Here is a 23,213-nt window from a genome sequence, read left to right as displayed (position 1 = left end):
AGTCGGTAATACAAACGATTTGGATCTCCTTGTCTGTAAGAGGCTGCGCACAATGAAGGAATAGGAAAATAGGAACAGGAATAGAATAAGAATTTAAACTATGTATTATCAGAAACTATGTATTCTATAGTGCATCGTTTTTGATTAGTTATTCTTATTCTTTGAATATTCTTATCCTATTCCTTCATTGTGCGCTGCCCCTAATATATCCGTCATATTCCTACTTGTGTTCTAAAATTTACTATCAGTGCTGAAATTGTATAGTACACGTAACATAGGCTGTAGATTTTCAGCGCTATGAATTTTGGAACGTGGACATAGCCTGGATCGCTATTCTTGAAAAGTATTGCATACGAAAAACTAGAAAAATGCTATAATATATGTAACGCAGACTATAGTATTTTCCTAATTTACGTTGCTTTTCAAGAATAAGAGTCCTGGTTCTACCATTGACGCATGCGCACTAAAAATTGCAGACTATTACAAAAGTCAGTGTCGCAACTGTACCTATATTGGGTCATCTAAAAAGTATCCGCGGTTTTTTGTCAGTAGATGTGTGTTGATGGTCATATATCTAATGACAAAGTACCGCGGATACTTTTTAGATAACTCAATAGTTAAATTGTGTCCTTGATCCAAGTGCTCTCTGGGTTTATATTGGCTGCGTTCGAAAATGTCGCTCGGATGCCTCCAATGCCTTGGATTCATCATGTTCTACAAAGAATGACAAAAGATTAATAAAATTAAGTTTTACTAAAAAATTAAATCAAATTTTTTCGGAAACGCTATATTGTGTAGCTGTTATATTTGTATTATATATGATAAAGGATTCTCGTAATAAAGTGTGTGTGTGTACATGTATTATTAAATTACAACTTTACATTTAATTATAATTTTCATGCAATATATTATTTTTCATACATAATTATTCAATTACAATTTTCATATATATTATTTAATCAATTATTATTTTTAATTTACTTATTACTTAATATTTAATATTATTATTATTACTATTATTATTAATGTGAATAATATTCTTGAGGTTTCCACGGGTGCTTTCTATATAAAGATGCAAAGTTCATGAAACGTTGGCATTCCAAGAATGGATCTGGACACGGAAGAAATCCGCAAAACGCATAATCTTTATATTAATGTGAATATTATTTTTTATATAATATATAATGAGTTCGTTAACATTATATTATTATATAATTCTGATTTAAAAATATATTCGCTATAAACAATTTTCATGACACGACCGAATTATGTCTTTTTTTTCAGAAAAATCATTCTGTAGCTTTATAAAAACTCAAATTTATAAGCATCTTTCCAACCCACAATATGGCGGCGAGTCATGTGATCTGGGACCCACTATATCAAAGATGTCAACGCTCAGTGTCCATACTGTATGTACTTATACTGTGACAGTGCTTAGTCGACAGTCCTTCGTTATCTATACATTTATTATTTTGTTTAGCATTAATATTTATAAGGTGTAGTAAAAAGAAATCCATTATTTTTCCAATAGATGGCTTTAGTAATCTGTATCTCGCATTGTATAAGTGCGATCGGGTTACGCTAGATGGCGTTAGAAAGATAAGATTTCGTACTAAAAAAACTTCTCAGATAGTTTTGTGATTGCTTGACTCAATATTGTTTGAGCGCGCATCAAAGATGGATACTAGCAAAGAGAAAATACGCCATATTTTACAGTTTTTCTTCGATAAAGGCGAAAACGCAAGCCAGGCGGTTGAAAATGTGAATGTGTTTATGGTCCTGATACTGTAACAGCAAATCACGCGCAATTTTGGTTTCGTCGATTCCGTTCCGGTAATTTTGATGTCAAAGATGCACCACGCTCTGGAAGGCCAATTGTCGAAAATAATGGAAATCGTCGAGTCCGATCGTCATGTAAGCACTGTTTCGATTGTCCAGGAGCTAAACATTACACAAAAAACCGTTTGGAACCACTTGAATAAAGCTGAATACAAAAAGAAGCTCAATGTGTGGGTGCCACACGAGTTAATGCAAAAAAATCTCACGGACCGAATTTCCATCTGCGAATCGCTGCTAAATCGCAACAAAATCAATCCATTTCTGAAGCGGATGATGACTGGTGATGAAAAGTGGGTCACTTATGACAACGTCAAGCGAAAACGATCGTGGTCGAATTGCGGCGCAAGCCGGCGCAAACGGTGACCAAGCCAGGATTGACGATCAGGAAGGTTTTGCTGTGTGTTTGGTGGGATTGGCAGGGAATCATGTACAAGAGCTGCTCCCCTACGGCTAAACTCTTAATTCGGACCTGTACTGTCAACAATTGGACCGTCTGAAGGAAGCAATCGCCCAGAAGCGGTCAGCGTTGGCCAATAGGAGAGGAATTGTGTTTCATCAGGACAACGCAAGGCCACACACATCGATAGTGACTCGCCAGAAGCTCCGGGAGTTGGGAGGTTCTTATGCATCCACCTTATAGTTCGGACCTGGCTCCAAGTGATTACCACCTGTTCTTGTCTATGGCGAATGATTTTGCTGATGAAAAATTCGCCTCAAGAGAAGCTTGTGAAAATCGACTGTCCCAGTTTTTTGCCAATAGAGACGAGGGTTTCTATGAGAGAGGCATAATGGAATTACCTTCAAAATGGCAACAAGTTATCGAACAAAATGGTGCATGTTTGACCTAAATCAGATCATTCTAACTATACTAAATAAAGCCTTCAATTTCATGCAAAAATAATGGATATCTTGTTACTACACCTTATATATCATAAAATATATCTCAAAATATACGTTATAATATGATTCACATAATTATTAGAGAATTCTTTTTTGAAATACTTTTTTAGTTTATCTGGATTTATAATCACAAATCGGCAACAAATGCAGCGATCAGTGACGTAACATGTACCTAATGACACTGCTTTACAACTGGCATCTAAACGTAAAAATCCATTCCGTTCAGCAGATTCTCAATTACAAATCAGGATCACTTTTTTGACTTGCGCGCTATCGAGTTGGATCTCCTCTCTTATTTTGTAATCTTGTCCTTGTTTAACATCAGAATTTATAGTAATGGAAGGGGAATACGGATGTCGAGCTGTCGAAGATGTATTTCTGTCTTCTTCTATCCTCTTTTGGCACATGCGCAGAAAGAAGAAAAGTTACTGAGCAGGACAGAAATATATCTTTCTATCCTCTTCTATCGAAAAAGGAAAAGTTACTGAGCAGGACAGAAATGTACATCTTCTGTCTCTCAGTCTTGCTCACACTTTTCACTCATTGGTTGGATAGGCTATTTCCCTTCCATTATTACAAATTCTATGTTTAACATTAATAGCTGCGTTCGGAACCGTCGCTCGGAACCTTCGATGCCTCGGATTCATCATCTGTCCTTGTTTAATATTAAATGTTAAACAAATCGATCATATAACTTCGGCGTAATCAATATAACGATACCGTTATAATCATTAAGAATTAAAGAATAGGCCTCTAAATCTAAACATGACCATGTATGATTTTTAAATCTATTTATCATAATTGCCACATATTGCATTGTTTATATTCAAAATAAAATGGATGTAAAATTATACTTTAAAAAATAAAATGGATGTAAAATTATATCTTTGAGTTTCATTGAAAGATATTTCAAGTATTTCACATATACATAATACTTTTACATTTATAAGATAATCTTATTTTCATATATTTTATCTAACTTTGTGCTTATGATTAATAACATCAGAAATGAAATATTGGGTCATCTAAAAAGTATCCGCGGTTTTTTGTCACTAGATGTGTGTTGATGGTCATATATCTAGTGACAAAATACCGCGGATACTTTTTAGATGACCCAATATATTGGGTCATATGACCCAATATATCTTTTTTAAATTTTCTCAGACAATTTTATATAAAGTATGAAGTAAAAGAGTAAAGTATATATAATATATTATGCCATAAAACTTTTAGTTACACTTTAGTTTTATTTAAAAGTAACATTGAGTTATAATTTATTATAATTTATTTTCATTTTTGACACTCAAAATAATTTCTCCACAATTGCACTCTTCTATATTTTGACTTTCAAATTTAAATTTCAAATTAAAGCCCATTTTAAACGATTTTCAATTCATATCAGAATTTAGAATGGTATTCTGCTTATAATTTTACATGTCAATCATAAAAACACACACACACAGACACACATACACATACACACAATATAAACCACATACATATTTAGGCCCGTATTCAGAACACGCTTTTATCCCTGAAATTCTATAATATACGTAACGTAAAGTATAGTATGTTAGCGCACTAACATCGTATTGTAAACGCGTTTCTGAACATGGGCCATAAAATATATACAATATTAAAATACATACGCATAATAAAAAATTAAACGTCTTTAGTTTCTATCACACTGTAACTCATCTAAATTGAGCTTTATAAATTTAGACATTCTTAAAATAGAAAGAAAGGATATAATACGAAATTAAGGTGCGAAAATTCGATCACTTTAAAGCTTCGGCAATATTTGTCATAATATAACTAATAACTACTAAAAAAAAAAAACGTCGTTTTTCAAAAAAAAGTGTATTATATATAAATAATAATAATAATTCTTAATTAGACCGTTGTATGAGAATAAATGAGATAATTAAGGAATAAGCGGATATCTTAGTGCTTAAATATTTCGGTAATGAAAGCTGCAAAAAAATAAGTAATTGAAACGTTTTCGTTTTTCCATAAGTATCGAATGAATTGGCCGCTATCTTTCGCAATCGTACGCTTGTAAGACGTACACGACGGGTTTTCTAAACACCCGGTAGACGTGCTTGCGGCAGACAGGCAGACTTGCGCTCGCTCGAGCTCGAGCAGTGGTTGACCCGCGCGCAGTAGTTCTCAACAGTTTTCAATTTCTCACCAATATCATTCAATCTCACCGCGGTCCGCGGTCGGCGGTAAAGCGAGTAGAGTTGAGTGTAGAGTGCGGTGTCCGGTGGTCGTGACGTCGTAACCGCGACCGCGCGCCGCCGATAGATACTCACTCAGCTCAGCGTGTCGTACTTACTACGGTCCCGTTTTCGTGTCGCTTGTACGACCGCTCACGGTAGGCCGATGAGGTGATGTGAAGTTCTGCGGCCGGCCCAGACTTCGGATCTCCCAGGCGAGAGTCGCGTCGCGTGTCGTGCAGGCGTGAGAAGAGATTTCGGTCGCGAGGCGAGCGTCGAGCGCTGAGCGGCGAGCGCGAGCGCGAGCGATTTTCTGGAGTAAAGGGAGTAGCAAATCTCTTGGGGGTCAGCGGGGCCAGCCAGGTCCAGCGGGGGATCACGTGACCCAAGTGTTTACCAAAATGGTGAACGTCCATAGTGCGATACGAACGGCACTCCGTTCCGTTCGCACGGGAGCGGCCGCGCGGCGCTCGGTTGCGTAAATAGCTGCGATCAGCTGTGCTACGCTACGTGCGCGGAGCGAAGGGAGAGAGAGAGAGAGAGAGAGAGAGAGAGAGAGAGAGAGAGAGAGAGAGCGAGAGCGAGCGCGCACGCAGTGCTTCGTGCTTCGGCGTTCCAATCGTCTCGACACGGCCGTGGCGTCGCGCGTCGCGTCCAGTCGTGTCCCATCCCGTCGCGTCCTGGACGAGTCAATCCGTACGCGTCGTCGATTATCTCCGTTGTCGGCCCCGTTTCTCGTTTGCATTCTTTTCGGCTGGCGTTCAATTTCGCCACTACGCCACGCACGCAGACGCAGCGCATCTTTACGGGCGAAAGTTGGAAAGTGGATGCGATCGCGAGAGATGCCAGAATTCGACGCGGAGGCAGTCACGCTACGACGATCGCCTCCTAGCCGCGCGATGGTATTACGCTAGACCAAGTTTTTCGCGATGTCGTTGATTGAGTTGATTCGTCTCGCTGCACCGAGCTTGTCCTCGATCCACTCACCGTCCGCACTGTAAGAATCCTCACGCTAGAATCTTTTTTATTTCCTTACATTGCGCCGCTAAGGTGGTGACCCGAGGCTTCCACAGGCCTAATTCCATTCGTCAATAATGTACTCGAGGAATACCAGGTATGCTTCGTGCGTGTTTGCGATTTCAGTTCTTTGACAGCCTTGCCATAATGAACGTAGATTGATCAGTCAGAATTAACGCTGTTCAATCTCTTCCTTTTCTAGTAGCAGATGATCTCTGATATAGGTTAGTGCAAGTAAAAAGCACTTGAACAACGGACATCTAAATGTCAGGAGGTATTGCAGCATAGCGCTTGAGTGCTGAGGCCAGGCATTCTTAAACATGGCCACGTATCAAGTTGACTACCAGTGGTTAGTGCATGTCTTATCTTTCATTGATATATATATATAAAGAATTATATATATATATACACATATATAATTCTTTTTGCTAGTTACATATCAATCATATTATTATGACTCGTTACAGGGCTTATTCTATAATGGATTCATCCAGGATATCCACTTTCCTAATATCAATTCTATTGATAGTTTACGGTAGTTTCCGATCTCTAAACATGGAGCAAGAGGCAAGGGAAAGAGAAAAAGAGAAGGAACGTAGTAATTTATTGACTGGGATTACTAGTAATAGTAGCGCCGGTAATCCGGACTGCATTAATGGAGGAAGAGTTCAAACTCTCGATACGATGCATGCTCTCTGTCTACCTCTCGGTGCTTCCATTTCTCTACTCATCATGTTTTTCTTTTTTGACAGTATGCAGATGCTTCTTGCAATTTGTACTGCCAGTACGTTTGGTAACAAATTTAACTTGGAATAAGCATTATTATATTTGGGTGCTTTTCAATTGCTTGATATATCTTAATACAAACGTACACAAGAATTCACAAAGCATTGTGCACGATTCTATTGGAACAGAATGTGTACATTGTGCACAGTTTCAGATAAAATTAGAGTAAATATAGGTTTTTCTGCCTGTATAGAATGAAAAAAGCGAAAATACTGGCCATTCAGCTTCTCCAGTTCAGAGGTCCTGAGACTTCCAGTCTCATTTATAACTACTACGATTAGTAACATGTAATTATCGCTAAAAATGACAAGCTTACTCAGCCGACTAGTTCTCGAGCTGAATACTATATTGGATGTGTAGTATTGTGTCAACGATTATGGTAATTGAAACACAACTTGTGTCACTGTGTGCACAAAAATGTCTAATGATTTTTGACAATTGGAAAGCACCCAACGATGTAAAGCATTTGGTATGGGTCTACGTCATCATAAATTATATTGTTTTTTTTGCAGTTATAGCTACAGTTGCATTGGCGTTTCTGTTATTGCCCATGTGTCAGTATATCATTAGACCGTGTTCTGATGGTAACAAAATATCTTTCGGTGTCTGTGGGAGATTTACGGGTGCGGAATTACTCTCATTTTCGCTCAGTGTGAGTATAGTATGCATCTGGGTTTTAACTGGACATTGGCTGCTGATGGATGCAATGGGTATGGGCCTGTGCGTGGCGTTTATTGCATTTGTTCGACTACCTAGTCTCAAGGTATCCACATTGTTATTAACCGGACTGCTGATTTATGATGTCTTCTGGGTTTTCTTTTCGTCCTACATATTCAGCACAAACGTAATGGTTAAGGTAAGTTTTGTTAAATGTTAAATCTTATTAAAACATGATTTACGATAAAGAAGATATTGTATTCTTTTCAAATAAATTTATAATGTCATTTTGCATACAGTATTTTTTTTATGATGATGCATTGCAAGATAAGAGTAATAAACGGAATTGTACAATGTGTCTATTAGAGATTATTTTCGGCACAGAATATTATATATGTAATAATAATAATAAAATATATATAATTTGTTTTTCTTATTACTATCATAGGTAGCAACTAGGCCTGCAGATAATCCAGTAAGTCTCGTGGCTAGAAGATTACACTTAGGCGGTGTGGCGAGAGCTGCGCCGAAATTACCTTTACCTGGAAAATTAGTTTTTCCATCGATACATCAAGCGGGACATTTTTCAATGTTGGGCCTCGGCGATATTGTCATGCCGGGTCTATTGCTCTGTTTTGTTCTGCGATATGACGCATACAAAAAGACTCAGCTATTGCCCGGCGGCTGTGAAACTGGAGTACCACCACCGCGCCACTTCAGTCGAATTAGTTATTTTCATTGCTCTTTGATTGGTTATTTTCTTGGTCTACTCACCGCCACTGTAAGCTCTGAGGTGTTCAAAGCTGCACAGCCTGCCTTACTGTACCTTGTGCCCTTCACTTTGTTGCCGCTGCTCACAATGGCGTATTTGAAGGTACCGTTATGTTTCTTATATAATCTAATGTGACATATATACAAAAGATTTTGATTTTTAAGATAAAAGTAAAAAGCTTTGATAAATTGTTTGGAAAATTACTTTAAATAAAAGAAGTATTTTTATAAATTCTATTCTTGGTATTTACAATTTGAAATTTAATTATTAAAACTAATAAAATCTAAAAAAAATTAAAAATAGGAATTTTTTTTTAACAAAGTTACAAAAAGTAAATGGATGATAAGATATATTTTTTGTTAATTGCAAAACAATATTTTATTGTAGTTATGATTTAAGAATTAATTATATATAGATATTTAATGTTAAACAAATTGTGGAAGCTTGTAAAGGATATATATTCTCTTTACTTTTTCTTAAGAAAAATTGGTTCTCTATATCGAAAAAAATATATAAATGAAGGTATATATATATATATATATATATATATATATATATATATATATATATATATAATCTGAAACGTTATATATTATAAACGTTATGTAATATTCGTTATAAACGTTATGTAATTTAATTACGCTAAAAAATAATTTAAAAAATTATGTCGAATTTTATCACAATTATGAAAAATTAGATCCTTAGCAATACTTTGTTTTATGAATAAATGTATATATGTCACAAAATGATGTACAAAATAAAATACATAAGATTATGTGTATTAATTGTTTACTTTCAGGGAGATTTACGTCGGATGTGGAGTGAACCATTCATATCTCAACAACCTTCTACACATATGGACGTTTGACAAGAGTCATGGATCTAAATATATGGACATTTGACAAGAGTCATGGGTCTTTGTATATTATGTTATATTGGAGAAGATTCTTGCATGAAATTCACCCTCATATAATTTCATAGTTATTTTCATCAACGTCATTTAATGTAAGTAATTTTTTCTACACATATACGCATGTGCGCAATTCATTCGCATTCTTTTCAAAGTCAGTATGACATACAGAGAATAAATCAGATTTAAGGATCAATATAATTATTTGCGATTCAAAAATACATGTATAAAAATACATTACATACCGCATAAATAATTTAAATGTAATATAATGTCACGAATATAATGTTAGCGGTGCAAAGAACTTTTTACCGAAATAATAGAGGACGAGGAGATCTCTGAGAATATTTCAAGAATGCCAAATGACACACACACACACACACACACACACACACACACACACACACATATATATATATGTATATGTATGTATGTATATATATATATATATTTTTTTTGGCATTCTTTCTGTGTCTTAACTTGATGTTGAGTATATGGATAGACATTATGCACAGTAGATAATCGCAACCGATAATTATCGTCATTTCGAACTAAATAATAGTTAAAAACTCTATGTATCATATGATTAATTTAACGAACAAAGGAAGATCTTTTACTTATACTGTAGAGTCTTCGTAAGAAATAATATATTCTCGAAATATTTACTTTTAATCGAACAAAACATAGAGAACTAAATATTATTCCCATAACATTCAATTACAAATGATTAGAAAGATTGATCACAGAATACTATTTTGATCCACTATACTGTCTATACTCAACCAGAATCGAATTACTTGCGAATGTGTAGCTATGAATAGAATGATTTATAAACTGTTTAAATATTTAGATAAGAATCCAATACACATATACGTGTAGGTTGTGACTTTGTTTTAAAGTTGGTTTAACGCTGAGCAAAGTAATAATACTAAAAATAATTGTATATATTTATTATCATTTTCGTAAATTTTTAAGGGGGCACAAAGTTTTGCGATTTGCGATAATTAATGGCACGCTTTTCGATACTATGTTTTGTTTTGCTATTTGTTTGTTAACAAGTCTATTTCGGAAGTAGAGTTTATTGTCATTCTCCACGTGTAAGTAGAAGAAAAAAGCGCGAAATTGCGTTGTTAAAGTTAATTACAGGAAGGTTTGTTTAAATAAAGACTTTCTAAACAAGCTCTTGCTATGGATAGGCTGTCAGAAAGACTTGATATGTTTATTTAAGGACAAGACTGAAGATAATATGACGAAAGCCAATTTATTAAGTAACTCTTCTGAAAGAGATAAACAAGTTTTTCTATTCTATCATTCTCTTAGATCAATATCATAGAGATTAATGAAAAATAACATAATATATTCTGATAGAATAATATACTATATATATATATATATATATATATATATATATATATATATGCATGTATGTATGTATGTATGTATGATGTTTGTATGTATGTATGTATGTGTGTGTATGTATGTGTGTGTAAAAAAGATGGAACTACAACTGCTCTTATACTATTTCTTATAATAAGTTAAAATTCATAATCACAGATTAATCATATATTTAACGATTGCCTGATCATTTTTTATATCATTATAATCAGCGAATTATTAAATTATATGTATGTCAGAATAATAGTTCATAATTAACGATTCTTCGGATTTAACATTCGGATCAAACATTATTCTATCATCACAAGTTTTTTAAAAATATTTTTTTTGGCCGATAGAAAATATAATATAAAAAGAGAAGATATATGAATTATTTGGTATTTTGAAGTAAATTTAAAAACAGAAAAACAGAATTTGAATTTTATCCTTTAAAAAGAAGACATTTCTAATATCATCTTGTTACTTTTTTGGAACAATTGTTTTGAATATTATCTCATTCTTCATTTACCTGTCCATAGCACAAGCAGTTTATTCTCCATTATTACATATACATCAATCGAATCATTTTTTTATACTTTATAATAATTACAAATCAGTAAAATAAGTAATAAAATATATTTTAATTACTTCCACTTATTTCATCAGAAAGTTACAAAGATACGTTTGTAAAATTGATTTTAATCAATTTAGAATATAATTTCTTAAAAAGTAGTTTTCAACAATGGCTAATGCTCAAATCATCAATTTATCTCTCAACAGTATTTTTTCTCTTTTTTATCAAGTTATATATTACAACATGACATTTATATTTCTGTAATGTAGGTTTTGATTTATTTCTCTTCCAATGTATATACAATAATGGTTTTCAAGAGGCAAATTTTACAATAAGATCTGCGTAATGCCTCTATAAATTTGAGATTTTGCTTATTAAGCAAAAATAATCGAATGCAATGAATTTTCAATACGATGTAGCATGTATCTTTAAGAAACCGTTCAAGTTTTCGGACATAGATTAGTGCAATACAATTTGTAATTTATAACAACAGGTATCACATAATACTTTTGTTGTACTAAAGTAATTATATTTCCTCGTTTTGCTTACAACGACTCCTTCGATCGAGTGTTTTTGTATTATATAAAAGAAGTTAAGGCATAATATTATAGAAACCGTTTATAGTAAGATTACAACTTAGTTTATGATAAAAACGAGAGATATATTAATTATATCTTTATTTTTTTCCTAACATTAGAGTAAGAAACCAAATTTTTCGCCGGACATCCTAAACTTTGACGATTTATTTATTGACTAGAAAAATTATGTAAATTTCAGGAAATGTACATAAAATGAGTACTCAATTATCCTTCAGTTTTTTTCCGCAAACTAAGTGTCGCGGTAATAACAGATACTATATATGTATATTAGCGACATATGACATATGATAGTAATAGAATGATCAAGGAACAGGTTTAAATAAAAATCAAGAGTTAAACCGTATACACAGATATTATTAAATGCTGGATATTATATAGGTAATATACTAAAGAGCACTCGCTTGTACTGTTGCAATTCTCGACTTGCATGTGTACAGCTATGTACATTTTTATATATAATAAAACTTGGCCATTTTCATATGGTCGCGTTTGAAAAGTAAAGTTATTGATAACAAATCCACACATAGTGTTCTTTTTTTTATGTCATTCTCATTAAAGATATATTTTAATTGAATAATAGCACCTATTTTAAACCTGAGTATTCCTGCCTGTCACAAATTAATTTATACTCCAATAGAAGCATTATTCGATATTCTTATCTATCAGCCTAACTTTAATGCATTCTTTTTCATTTAGGATAATCATTTGTACACATAATATATTACAGGTTGTATTATTGTCTCGAACTTATACATTAGTTTGCCCTATCGTCACGTTGTCCAAATTCCTTTTTATGCTCTCTAAATCCTTCATATCTGATACCACACTTTCACATTTGTAAACTACCAAAGAGTGATAAAAATGGACAGCGAAAGCGACGAATACTATGAGCACGGGGATGACTATTATGGTGCTGGCAGTGGCAGCTGTAAAGGAATAGTCCCAGAACTTGACCCAGCAGAGAATAGCCACCTCTACTAGAAAGAGAAACAGTCCGAGTATCGTGGAAAATGCCCAAGCCAATTCGATGAAACCGCGCATCCTTTCGTGGGGTGACTCCGTTATGAGTCGTGAAACTTGAAGCTTACTTATGGCTTCGATATTGGGTAAAAGATACGTGCTGATCATCAGTGCAAAGATGTGCACCGATACCAAGAAAGTGGTACAAACGGCAAACATTACAAACAGCCATTCCGGAACCGCCGTCGGTTCATTTATTTGTAGTTCCACCATTGCCACCTAAAATATCAGAAAAAAAATAGTGAAATACATATGGTTTGCTACAATCGTCTGCAATGTTAGAAGATATTAGGTGTATCGCGAGAAGTAAAGCGATATAAAGAAAGTGATATCTGCCTTATATAACCACAGATGTGCATGAAGATTACATAGAATTGTCGTCGACGTCAATTTAACCATTTTCAGGAAATGTTGTGTAATCGCGTACAGCCCGATCTGAGTTAGAGATTTCCAGGAAAACAGTTTTATTTAAATGATTTTCAAAATATCATAACTCATAAATATTTGCTGCTAGTTACATATAAATAAGGAAAGTTAATTAAACCGCCATTAATTCAATCATTGAATCAAATTAATTGCATGAAAAATACAACATAAAACACATTTAATTTTATTTATTTAATTTAATTAAAATTTTTCGTATAAATAAAAGAATGTTTATAAATATAAAAAATATTTAGAAACTCTGAGCTCTGAGCTTGAAGTGAAGTAAAAACGATGTAACGTATGTACATATATATCTCTGTGTGTGTGTGTGTGTGTGTGTTAAAAACTAGATATAGATTAACAATTAGTAAATATTTACATTTTTTAAAATATATTTGAAGTAAAATTTTATTTAATTTTTGTTACATTGTATATTGTTTAATTCATGTAAATCGCACTAAGTATGTTAATTTTAATATAATTTAGTATAATACGTTGAGATCTTTCTACGTTGCTAATACAAATCCTAAAGATATTTACAAAAAATTATATCATAAAAATATAGCAATTTCAAGAATAAAGAAAAGGAATTTTGTTATGTACACAATTTAAAAAAATTTCTTAAACTTTATTTATCTTCTTGTATTTTTTTTCAGTTTTTTCCTAAAAATTATATTTTTAAAATATTTTGGTGACATTCACAAAATTAACAAAGTTGATAATCAAATGACTACAAAAGTGATGTGATTAAGATCAGAATCGAAACAAGAGAGATCAGAAGAGGAAGAAAAAAAATATCAGATACATATAAAGAAAAATATATGATATCCTTGGAATAACTAAATATATAAGTATGAAAAAAATTCGTACTCAGAACTGACTGTATGATATCTCAAAACCAAATTGTTTGATCTATTCCAAACTTTATCTAGTGTAAATATTTTTCCATCTCCCAATCTTACGTTTAATTTAATTCAAAATTTAAATTTTTGTTAAAGCAAAAATGCGAATTTTTCTTTAAAGTGCCATTTTGTTACTTTTATGAGTGTAATACAGTTATATCAAATAACACTGAGAAATAATCATGGGCATCATAAAGTAAAATTATTTTACATTTTCGATATTATTATTGATTATTGTATTTCGATGCTAATCAACAATTGAAATATTCTGATTTACAAGATTCCTGGGTACTCACATCAGCCATATTGAATCATGATGTCATAAACGAGAAACGACACTACGTTGATTTTTCTTGCATGCTAAAATAGAAAGTAGAGTAAATAGAGAGAATTTGGATGAAACAAAATATTGAGAGCGCTTTAAAATACTTGTAAAAATGGGCTGAGACTATATCTTTACTTCTAGTAAATAGTCGTAAAGTACATCTACTAGTTTTTACTCAATCATACGCATATGCATAGTCTATTTTCTTTTGACTATTTACTGACTTTCACAGGGAAGGTAAGGATAGTCTCGATTTATTTTTACAAGTGTTTTAAAGCGATCTCATCATTTCATTTCATCCGAATCAGATTCTCTTTATTTACAAATGGCATGCGAGAAAAGTCAAGTCACGTAGTGTTATTTCTCGCTCATGACGTCACGATTCAATATGGCTGAGGTAACTATTCAGGAGTGATTACTTTTAACGCAATAAATAAAAAAGAACCGTTATGAAGATTTGATTTTTAAGTTTGCAAAAAAGCTGTAAAAATCATTTATTTTGTAGACTAGAAGATAAAATCTTTTTGCATTTTAACGTAATGTATAATATGGATGTATAATGTAATCTTACTATTACGCTTACCATTGCGAATCCACTAAGAAGTTCAGATGTAGTTGCAGTTGCTTTTAGCTTCGCTCTGCTCATGTGAAGTCTCCTCCACGAAAGGTTCTCGGGCCCATCCTGATCGTCATTTTCATTTTGTGAGAACGATGCCGGCGGCGGCGGCGGCGGCGGCGACGAGATCTGCGATCCTGCACATGTACAGCAACACGTGTACACCGGTGTACTATTGCCTAAAATGTTGGAGTGCGGACTAGGATACGGAAGATTATTCATTGATCTCATGTCCAGAGACACGTATCTATTGTTATTGTGCCTATTTCTCGATGATAAAACCAACTCGCTCTGAACAGGATATAACGTGCTTCTGGAGCTATTCGTGGAGAAGCTCAATTCGCTCATCTGTTTCGGAATCTTGGTCGGCAAATATGCTAGGGACATCGGTCTAGATCTCTGTCTATTATCTCCAGCGCAAGGGAGCCTCCACGAGATATCGCTCTGAGTCGATTTGTTAAATTTGCTACCTCTCACGTCCTCTCCTATATCGCTGAGCGAGGTACTCGCATTTAATCTCGCATGACCTACGACACTCGGCGTTTTCTCGTCTTGGATGCTGTCAACGAAAGCGCTCATCTTACTATATACGTATACGGCTCTTCCCGTGGCAGTAGAGTTGTATTGTACAATAGAGGAAATCCCACGACTATTTCTTCAAGTGTTTACGCATTCGACGCATCGTGACTATCACTTTTTGAACGAGATATATATGTATATTAAGCGATTCGATTGGATACTTTAAAGGCATGCAGGTGTATCAAGATATATTACACTGCACATGCAATTCACTTCCAAGTACTGTTCGCACAAAGTTTTACATGCGATCACATAATCGTTTGGATTATAAATTCTTTCCGACACCGTGGCGACTATACATTATTGTCGCGTTATCGCAATAGTCAAGTGCATTATGTTCATGCGCCTATCACGTCGTTATATCGCTGTCCGCTGACCACGAGCGCTGACACGTTATTGTTATCTCTCAAGACGTAGGATATATTGAAAGCGTCGGCGAAACATGCATGTGGGTCATGTTACGTGCAGTCTATACCTGCACGTACTCCACGTACGGAGCGGCTGCGAACCTGCAGAGCCCCAAAGCTCCGATCGAAGACTGAAAGATCGCCTAGTCAAAGTACGGACATGACGTACCTGTCTGAATCATAACAATAGTATTAATTATCTTCGAGCCATATCTCTGCGAAATAATAACCGATCGTGTGGCCTCCCACGCGTATCCATCTATCTACTGTGATTGTGTGACTATGTGCAGGTGATGCGCGATTCAATTCATCTCTCACGTACTCACGCTAAGATATGAGACAGTATCAATGTTGCGGCCAATGACGTTTGAATTTTTTCTGTCTTTGTAGAATGATGATAAGACGATTGCAACGAAATCCGTCGAACGTTGCGAATTGTCAAGCGATGACGAGTCGTCGAAGATCGCTCATACCGGAAGATAAAGTGTTATGTGGAAAATGCACAATCATATCAAATCTAGGCTCGGATTCTTCCTTAATTATCCGTTGTCGAGTTCTCTTCTTTAGAATCTGCGACATTGGGATTGATTATACCGTCACGATTATACCGTCGCGATATTAGCGTAAGAAAATCAGTCCTTCTCCTCGTGGAAAAAGCATATGGCGTGGAGTAAATAGTATTATTTATGGAGAAGCCTGCATTCTGACAGGCAGAATTAATCACCTATATGCCACATTCTGTATACTTCGTCCATATGTTTACTATGTAATCATCGAAATATGCGAAGGCTTTAGTTAGTATATAACGTTCGTTGCGCGGACTATACCTCAGGCAGTTTAATAGTCATTTTATTTTTTTTTTCTCTGCAAGCGGGGATTACCAATAGCTTCAAGTAAAAACTCGCGGTTATGATTCCCGCAGATAATTTTGTATTCGAACGCCGTCGACTCGTTTGCCTTTATTTGTCTTAACGTAGGATATTCCGATGGGTCATCACGCGCTTCTATATTGCAGCGCCTGCGATGTGAGACGAGATATCAAAATGTTATTAATCAAAATAGACAATTTTACGATGCCATATATCTAGATACCGCAATTTTAATAACGGATTCTTTTACGATGAATTTGAATATATAAGTATTTCCTTAGCAACACGTACAACGTCGGAAAAGATCATTATTTATCACGTTTTAATATTAGATATTTTTACAGTGGAAATAAAATTCGACGAAAGAAAAGTTCATTTTAAGTTAATCGAACAATATAATTTTGTTATCTATTTATTCTTTTGAAACATTTAGCTTTTGCTTTTTCTAATATAAAACTTTCCTTCTTCAATCATTAATAATTCAATAAATATCTATAAATATTAGTGTATATATATATGTTTTATATTTCTAGTATTATCGGTTTGTAAAACAACAAACCTATTAAATCATTTTATGATTTGAAAAACTAATTTTCACTCCAATCATATTTTTCAGTCTAATTATAATAAATTACTATTCGTGAAAAATAAGTAACCGACTGCGTTGGTGATATAATGTGTACTTGCGGACTATACAACATGTATTCTTGGTAATACTATAGTGTATGAGGATCGTTACAGATAGCAGCGAGACAATATAATATTGCAATGTGCAATATAATTTTTGCGAATAATTTTACGCCGCTAGCACTTCGCAAAGTTGAATTAATGTATTTCGCGAAAAGAAAGGTTTCCCGATTCTCCGCCTTTCACGCATCGACCTTTTGCAATCAAACTGGTTTTAGTGTAGCGATTAACAAAAATGCAATTCGCTGTAACCCACGTGTACAAATATACGCTTTCACGATGTATAATGTTTATAACATTTTGTTTCCTAATTAAATTTCTTTCTTTATGTAAATGGTATGTGTTTACGTTTTTCTTTCTTAAATATTCCAATACAAAAATGTTGGTGTTTTAGAAACTATTTATAAATATTTTATTGAAATATTTTGCAATAAATCTTGAAATCCATGTATATAATGCAATAACTTTGGATACTTTGATATATTAATAACATTAAAATTATTGGAGAAATCGAAGAATAACAAGTTATGCAATATGTGTCTTCAATAAATATGTATATAAGTTACGTGGCTATTTGCGTGACAAAAAATGCTGAAAAAATCCTGTAATAAATGCGTGACAAGATTGTAGTAAATATAGCATATAGTAACGATAGAATTGAATAGTCTGTTAAAAACTAGAGTTTTGTACATGTACAAAATATATATTTTTTAAATAAAAACATATACTTCCAAATTATTCTAACTTTTAAGCATAATATTTATTATTTAATAATTAAGTCTTCTTTGATAAGTTAATTATTTGTTGATCATTTACTAATAACACTGTACAGAGTGTTTTTGTCAATTGCTTTTGTGTAGATAGAGCGGACTAAACTGAGTCGAAAAGTCCTCTATCATTTTGCAATTTTCGCAATAGTTAACAAGATATTAATAATTACTAAAAATTGCTAAATTGAATAATTTTTTTATTCAAATTCTATCAACTTTATAGAAAAGCTGCAAGAGACAAAAATCATTTATTTTCTTCTCATAAAATTCTGAGAATTTTTTCCAAATTTTTTAATATCATATTTTCTCATGTTAGTAAAAATAAGAAAATGCAGTACTAAAAAGTTAATAAAAAATTTCAAAAAAATTCTTAGAGTTCTATGAAAAAAAAAATGATTTTTGTCTCTTGCAATTTTTCTGTAAAATTGATAGTATTTGAATAAAAAATTATTCAAGATTAATGTTTGGCAATTTTTAGTAATTAATATCTTGTTAATTATTGCGAAAATTGCAAAATGGTAGAGCATTTTTCGATTCAGTTTAGTCCTCTCTATCTACACAAAAGCAATTGGCAAAAACTTTCGGGACATTCTGTGTATATATATATATATATATATATATATATATATATATATAATAGCATTGGGCCTTCAATTTGGTTCATGTAACGGTTTTTGGTTAGTATTTGTAATGTAGAATCACGTAGAAAATGAATTATGCGTTGAATTATTCAACGTGTTAACTGTTAATTGTTAAATGTGTTAAAACAATGTGTTAATTGTTCAACGTGTCCAATGTTGTTCAACGTTGTCAAATGTTATCATTGTTCAATGTTGTCCAACTGTTCAACGTGTTAATTGTTCAACGCTTTCCTTCGTTGCATGAAATTGCATCTTTATGGTGAATTGTTATTTTTCAGTGAAAATTGGAAAATATATAAATCCTCATATAAGCCATAAATTGAGCGAACCATCAATTTTGGTCTTTTTTCATCCTTTTTATCGTGATTTTAAAACAAAAATTTCATTTTTTTATTGAATATCAAAGTATTCTTCGTATATATATATCCAGCGCGACGGAGTAAGTAATTATAGAAACTTATAGAAGCATGTTGGAGAATGCGACGCGAACAAACCTATAATATGCAATTTTTTTAGATGATTCACTGGTAATTTTGATAAAAATCAAAGACAAAAAAGAAGATGGAAATGATGACTTTAATAAATCATCTGTTTTATTTATCTATTATTTATTGATATAAAATTTATATGAAGAATACGTTCAATAAAAAATGAAATTTTTCTCTTAAGATCATGATAATAAGGACGAAAAAGACCAAAATCAATGATAATGTTCACTCAATTCATGGCTTACATGCAGAGAATTTACAGATTTTTCTGATTTTCACTGAAAAAAATAATAATTCACTATAGCTTGGAATAATTCACTCAGCATATCATTCCTTTTTTATGTGATTCTACATCCCAAATCTAAATAAAACACTAAGCTAAATTGAAGGCGACCTAATGAATAGTACTTATTATACTGTAGATAAGATATGCGTTTCGCTCATGTTTTTAGAATATAATTGTACAATATTGTTACAGTCGTTAAGAGTTACAAAATACTATTCTCCTTATATACTCCTTAACATATAAAATAATCAAGAAGTATTTATAGAAATATTTATAGTATAAAATCATATTATTATTTATATAAATTCTTATATCATCATGTATAGAGTAGAGCGAAATTAGTTATATCTTTTTGTTTAAATTATTATAAATTTTGGACACTATTATGATAGAATAATAAAATAAAAATGATCTTATATATTATAGGCTCAATAATAAACAATAAATAACAAGGGGCTACAAGCCAGATTTTTATGTATTTCAAATTCTTAGAACGTTTCGACTTTATTATTGGGTCATCCTCAGTGTATACATGTAGAGAACGCAAATTTAACAAAATTAATAAAATGGGTAGATACAATTTCTACAGATTATACATAGTACGCAAAGTGTTGTATTCCTGCATACCTATCTTCTGTCGCAAGAATGTAATGCTTTCAGTCTTGTAATATTCTCAGTTATATTCTTCCATTATATTGGTCGATTATATCAGCAATTCATGTGACTCAATACTTATAAATTCTTAATACATTCCGTAAATAAGAAAAAAATGTTGTTGATTACAAAGAGGTAAAGTGGCTTAAAATATACCCCAATCCATGAGATTGAACATCCTCAAAAGATAAATTAAGATAAGTTAAGATGAAGATAATCATTTAATAAGATTATATATTATTAAAAATATGAAAGGATTTTGTGTATATTAATCAAATTTTTATTTATAATTTTCATCTTAAGTATATATAATAATTTATAGGTAATACGCTCCCTCTTTAAATTAATTTTAATTAAAAAAATTAAAAAAAAAATTAAACATTTAACTCTTTATAACAATAATAAAACATAATATATATTTATAATCGTTCGACATTGGTTCACAGAATAAATAAAGCATAGAAGATTCATACAATAAAAAGAATTGATAAAGGCAAATTTCATTTAAACAGCTGAATTTATAGTTGTAGGATATAATTATTTGACCCAACAAGCTTCACATCGGTGTTGACTGAAATATATTTTTTTTATAACTGAAAGATTATAAATAAAATGGCAACGCTTGAACATTAAAAAATTAAAAAATACACTAATAACTTATATTTAAAAAAACGCATTTGGTTTTAATAATCGCTTCAATTACCATATAAATCAAAGAGAATATTCTGCATCTATATAATATATAAATTTACTTTTGATGCACGAAAATGAAAAAGTGCATATATTTAGCTGTTATTAACAGCCGGACACAGATATTATGTTATATTAAGCGCAGTAATCTCTGTTTTTGTGCTACCTTACGCATACCAAATATAGATATATATTTTATATCCATATATGTATATTTTACAGTTATATTTAGTTAAGATATTTTCGTTTGTCCAAACTTGCACCTATATATCCTTATATATATATATATTAGGTGTTGGAATTAATTCGTAGCGTTTTACAAGTGATGGGAAGTACTTTCATTAATGTATTTTTTAATGCTCATGTGAAATAAATAACATTCTTTCATTAAAAACGCTACGAATTAATTCCAACACCTAATATATATATACAGGGTGGGCCATCTATTGGTACGTTTTTGAATTTCGTCATATGGCAACACCGAACGAGCTACAGACCCGAAATTTTGACAGTTTATTAGTCATACCGTCCGCGGCACGAAACAACATGTTTTCTCTTGAAGAGCGTTTTGAAATTTTAAAAACTTATTTTCAAAGTCAGTGCTGTGTCGCCGAAACTGTACGAATTTTGAAAAGAAATATGGGTCGTGATAGAGCACCCACCGAAGGAGCTATACGCAAATTGGTGAGGAAAGTTCGTGAGAAAGGGATGTTAGTGGATGACATTATATTACGACTGTTTTGAGTGAAATTGGCGCCGAGGTAGTCCAAAATGTCATTAATAATTGGGGTGACCGAATGGCATACTGTAAGGCCAGTAGAGGGAGCCACATGAACGAAATCGTTTTTCATTCTTGACGCGGATACTTTTAGCTTCACAACAAAAAAAAAATTAATAAAAAATATCAATGTATGCTCATTTGATCGCATTTTTAAAAACGTACCAATAGATGGCCCACCCTGTATATATATAATTATCAGGGTTGGAAGTAACGCGTTATTTGTAACAACGTTATTTTTTCGTTATTTTTTTTGGTAACAATTTGGTAACGCCGTTACTTTTTTTTTATTAGTAACGAAAAAATAACGACATTACATCTTCTTTAGTAACGAATAACGAAATTGACCACATTACTCTTGTATGTTACTTCTTTATAAGTCACGGTCGTCACGGACAATTAAATTATAGTACTAAACAAAAACTTTCTTGCTTATTTTTGTTTAATCACTACCATTTAGCATAAGAACACTAAAAATTAAAATATCTATTACATAATTAAAATATGACACAGAATTAAACATAAGTATAATATATAAAGTATTAATAAAAGATAAAAATGTCCAAAGATAAATGTTTTTAAATATCTTATAGTTTATTTATACTCTGTCCTAGAAGCCTGTTTTACCATTTAAAAAAATATAATTATGCAGAAGGTTTTATAAGCGATACTTATTTTTCTGCTAGATTCGTTCATTTCGTGCAAAAACGTATCGACTCTTATTTCATCAAAATCGATGAGTAATAGACTTGTCTCATCCTACATAATTACAAAAAAAGTAACGAAAAATAACGATTTTTTATCATTACTTTTAAGTAATGATAATGCGTTACTTTTTAGAATCGGTAACGAGTAATGGCAACGAGTTACTTTTTACCACAAATAACGGTAATGATAACGCGTTACTTTTAAAAAGTAACTTTTTCAACTTTGATAATTATATATAACTAGTCCTGCTCTATCCTAACTACCCATACAGCACAGAAAGATTGCAGAAACATTGCAGAATAATTTCACTGAAACATTATAATATATATGGTGGTTGCGAAATGTTGCTGAATCATTGTTGCAAAATTCCAACAATGTTAAGATGTCCGTTTTTTATTATATTGCAACAAAACGTTCTAGCAATATTGTAACATAATGTATTTGGATAAATTTTTTATACGAAGACTCTAAAATGAAAACTATTTCTATTATATATCTCATTTCTACTATATATCTCACTAACTTTAATTTTTCTACAAATTACATTTCTAGTGATATGTGCTTTCCAAAGGCAATTTTTTATGATAAAATCATAAAATATTCCAATAAATATAGTATTAATTCTGAAGAATAAATTTATTCGTAAGGATAAAGTTTATATGTATGTGCCCCAAACAAACTACAAATATTATCCACATTAATATAATAATACAGTCGCTT

At 32.3% G+C, this 23,213-nt stretch overlaps 2 protein-coding genes and 1 long non-coding RNA gene across 5 annotated transcripts; 2 read left to right on the top strand and 1 right to left on the bottom strand.

Moving 5' to 3' along the window:
* Positions 1-5,008: 5,008 nt before the first annotated feature.
* SppL (signal peptide peptidase-like protein) lies at positions 5,009-12,167 on the top strand. Of its 3 annotated transcripts, none has more exons than XM_087416448.1 (6): positions 5,009-6,072; positions 6,181-6,324; positions 6,443-6,768; positions 7,274-7,617; positions 7,867-8,292; positions 8,990-12,167. In XM_087416448.1, the coding sequence occupies exons 2-6, from the start codon at positions 6,296-6,298 to the stop codon at positions 9,056-9,058; spliced, it is 1,194 nt and encodes a 397-aa protein (XP_087272574.1). In that variant the 5' UTR covers positions 5,009-6,072; positions 6,181-6,295; the 3' UTR covers positions 9,059-12,167. The 3 variants fall into 3 exon arrangements, with proteins under 3 accessions (XP_087272574.1, XP_011057031.2, XP_087272573.1); XM_011058729.2 differs by having other exon boundaries at positions 6,178-6,324; positions 6,443-6,759; XM_087416447.1 differs by having other exon boundaries at positions 6,178-6,324.
* On the bottom strand, positions 11,981-16,012 carry LOC105147598 (calcium release-activated calcium channel protein 1). Its single transcript, XM_011058730.2, has 2 exons — positions 14,904-16,012; positions 11,981-12,886 (listed from the first exon to the last, which is right to left on the bottom strand). The coding sequence occupies exons 1-2, from the start codon at positions 15,513-15,515 to the stop codon at positions 12,395-12,397; spliced, it is 1,104 nt and encodes a 367-aa protein (XP_011057032.1). The 5' UTR covers positions 15,516-16,012; the 3' UTR covers positions 11,981-12,394.
* A 69-nt stretch (positions 16,013-16,081) lies between these two features.
* On the top strand, positions 16,082-17,765 carry LOC147906536 (uncharacterized). Its single transcript, XR_015548382.1, has 2 exons — positions 16,082-16,212; positions 16,313-17,765. It is a non-coding gene; the product is annotated as an uncharacterized LOC147906536 (long non-coding RNA).
* The last annotated feature ends 5,448 nt before the right edge of the window (positions 17,766-23,213 follow it).

This window comes from Acromyrmex echinatior, unplaced genomic scaffold (genome assembly GCF_024713525.1).
Source record: "Acromyrmex echinatior isolate Ae372 unplaced genomic scaffold, ASM2471352v2 Scaffold22, whole genome shotgun sequence".
NCBI lineage: Eukaryota > Metazoa > Arthropoda > Insecta > Hymenoptera > Formicidae > Acromyrmex > Acromyrmex echinatior.
The sequence above is the reverse complement of the archived record's forward strand: the minus strand, read 5'-3'. Positions and strand labels throughout refer to the sequence as shown.

Coding starts and splice junctions, on each gene's coding strand:
- SppL (XM_087416448.1), top strand. CDS start 6,296: ATGGCCACGTATCAAGTTGACTACCAGTG. Junction 6,325..6,442: donor TATCAAGTTGACTACCAGTG/GTTAGTGCATGT, acceptor GACTCGTTACAG/GGCTTATTCTATAATGGATT. Junction 8,293..8,989: donor TCACAATGGCGTATTTGAAG/GTACCGTTATGT, acceptor GTTTACTTTCAG/GGAGATTTACGTCGGATGTG.
- LOC105147598 (XM_011058730.2), bottom strand. CDS start 15,515: ATGAGCGCTTTCGTTGACAGCATCCAAGACGAGAAAACGCCGAGTGTC. Junction 12,887..14,903: donor TTCTTAGTGGATTCGCAATG/GTAAGCGTAATA, acceptor CTGATATTTTAG/GTGGCAATGGTGGAACTACA.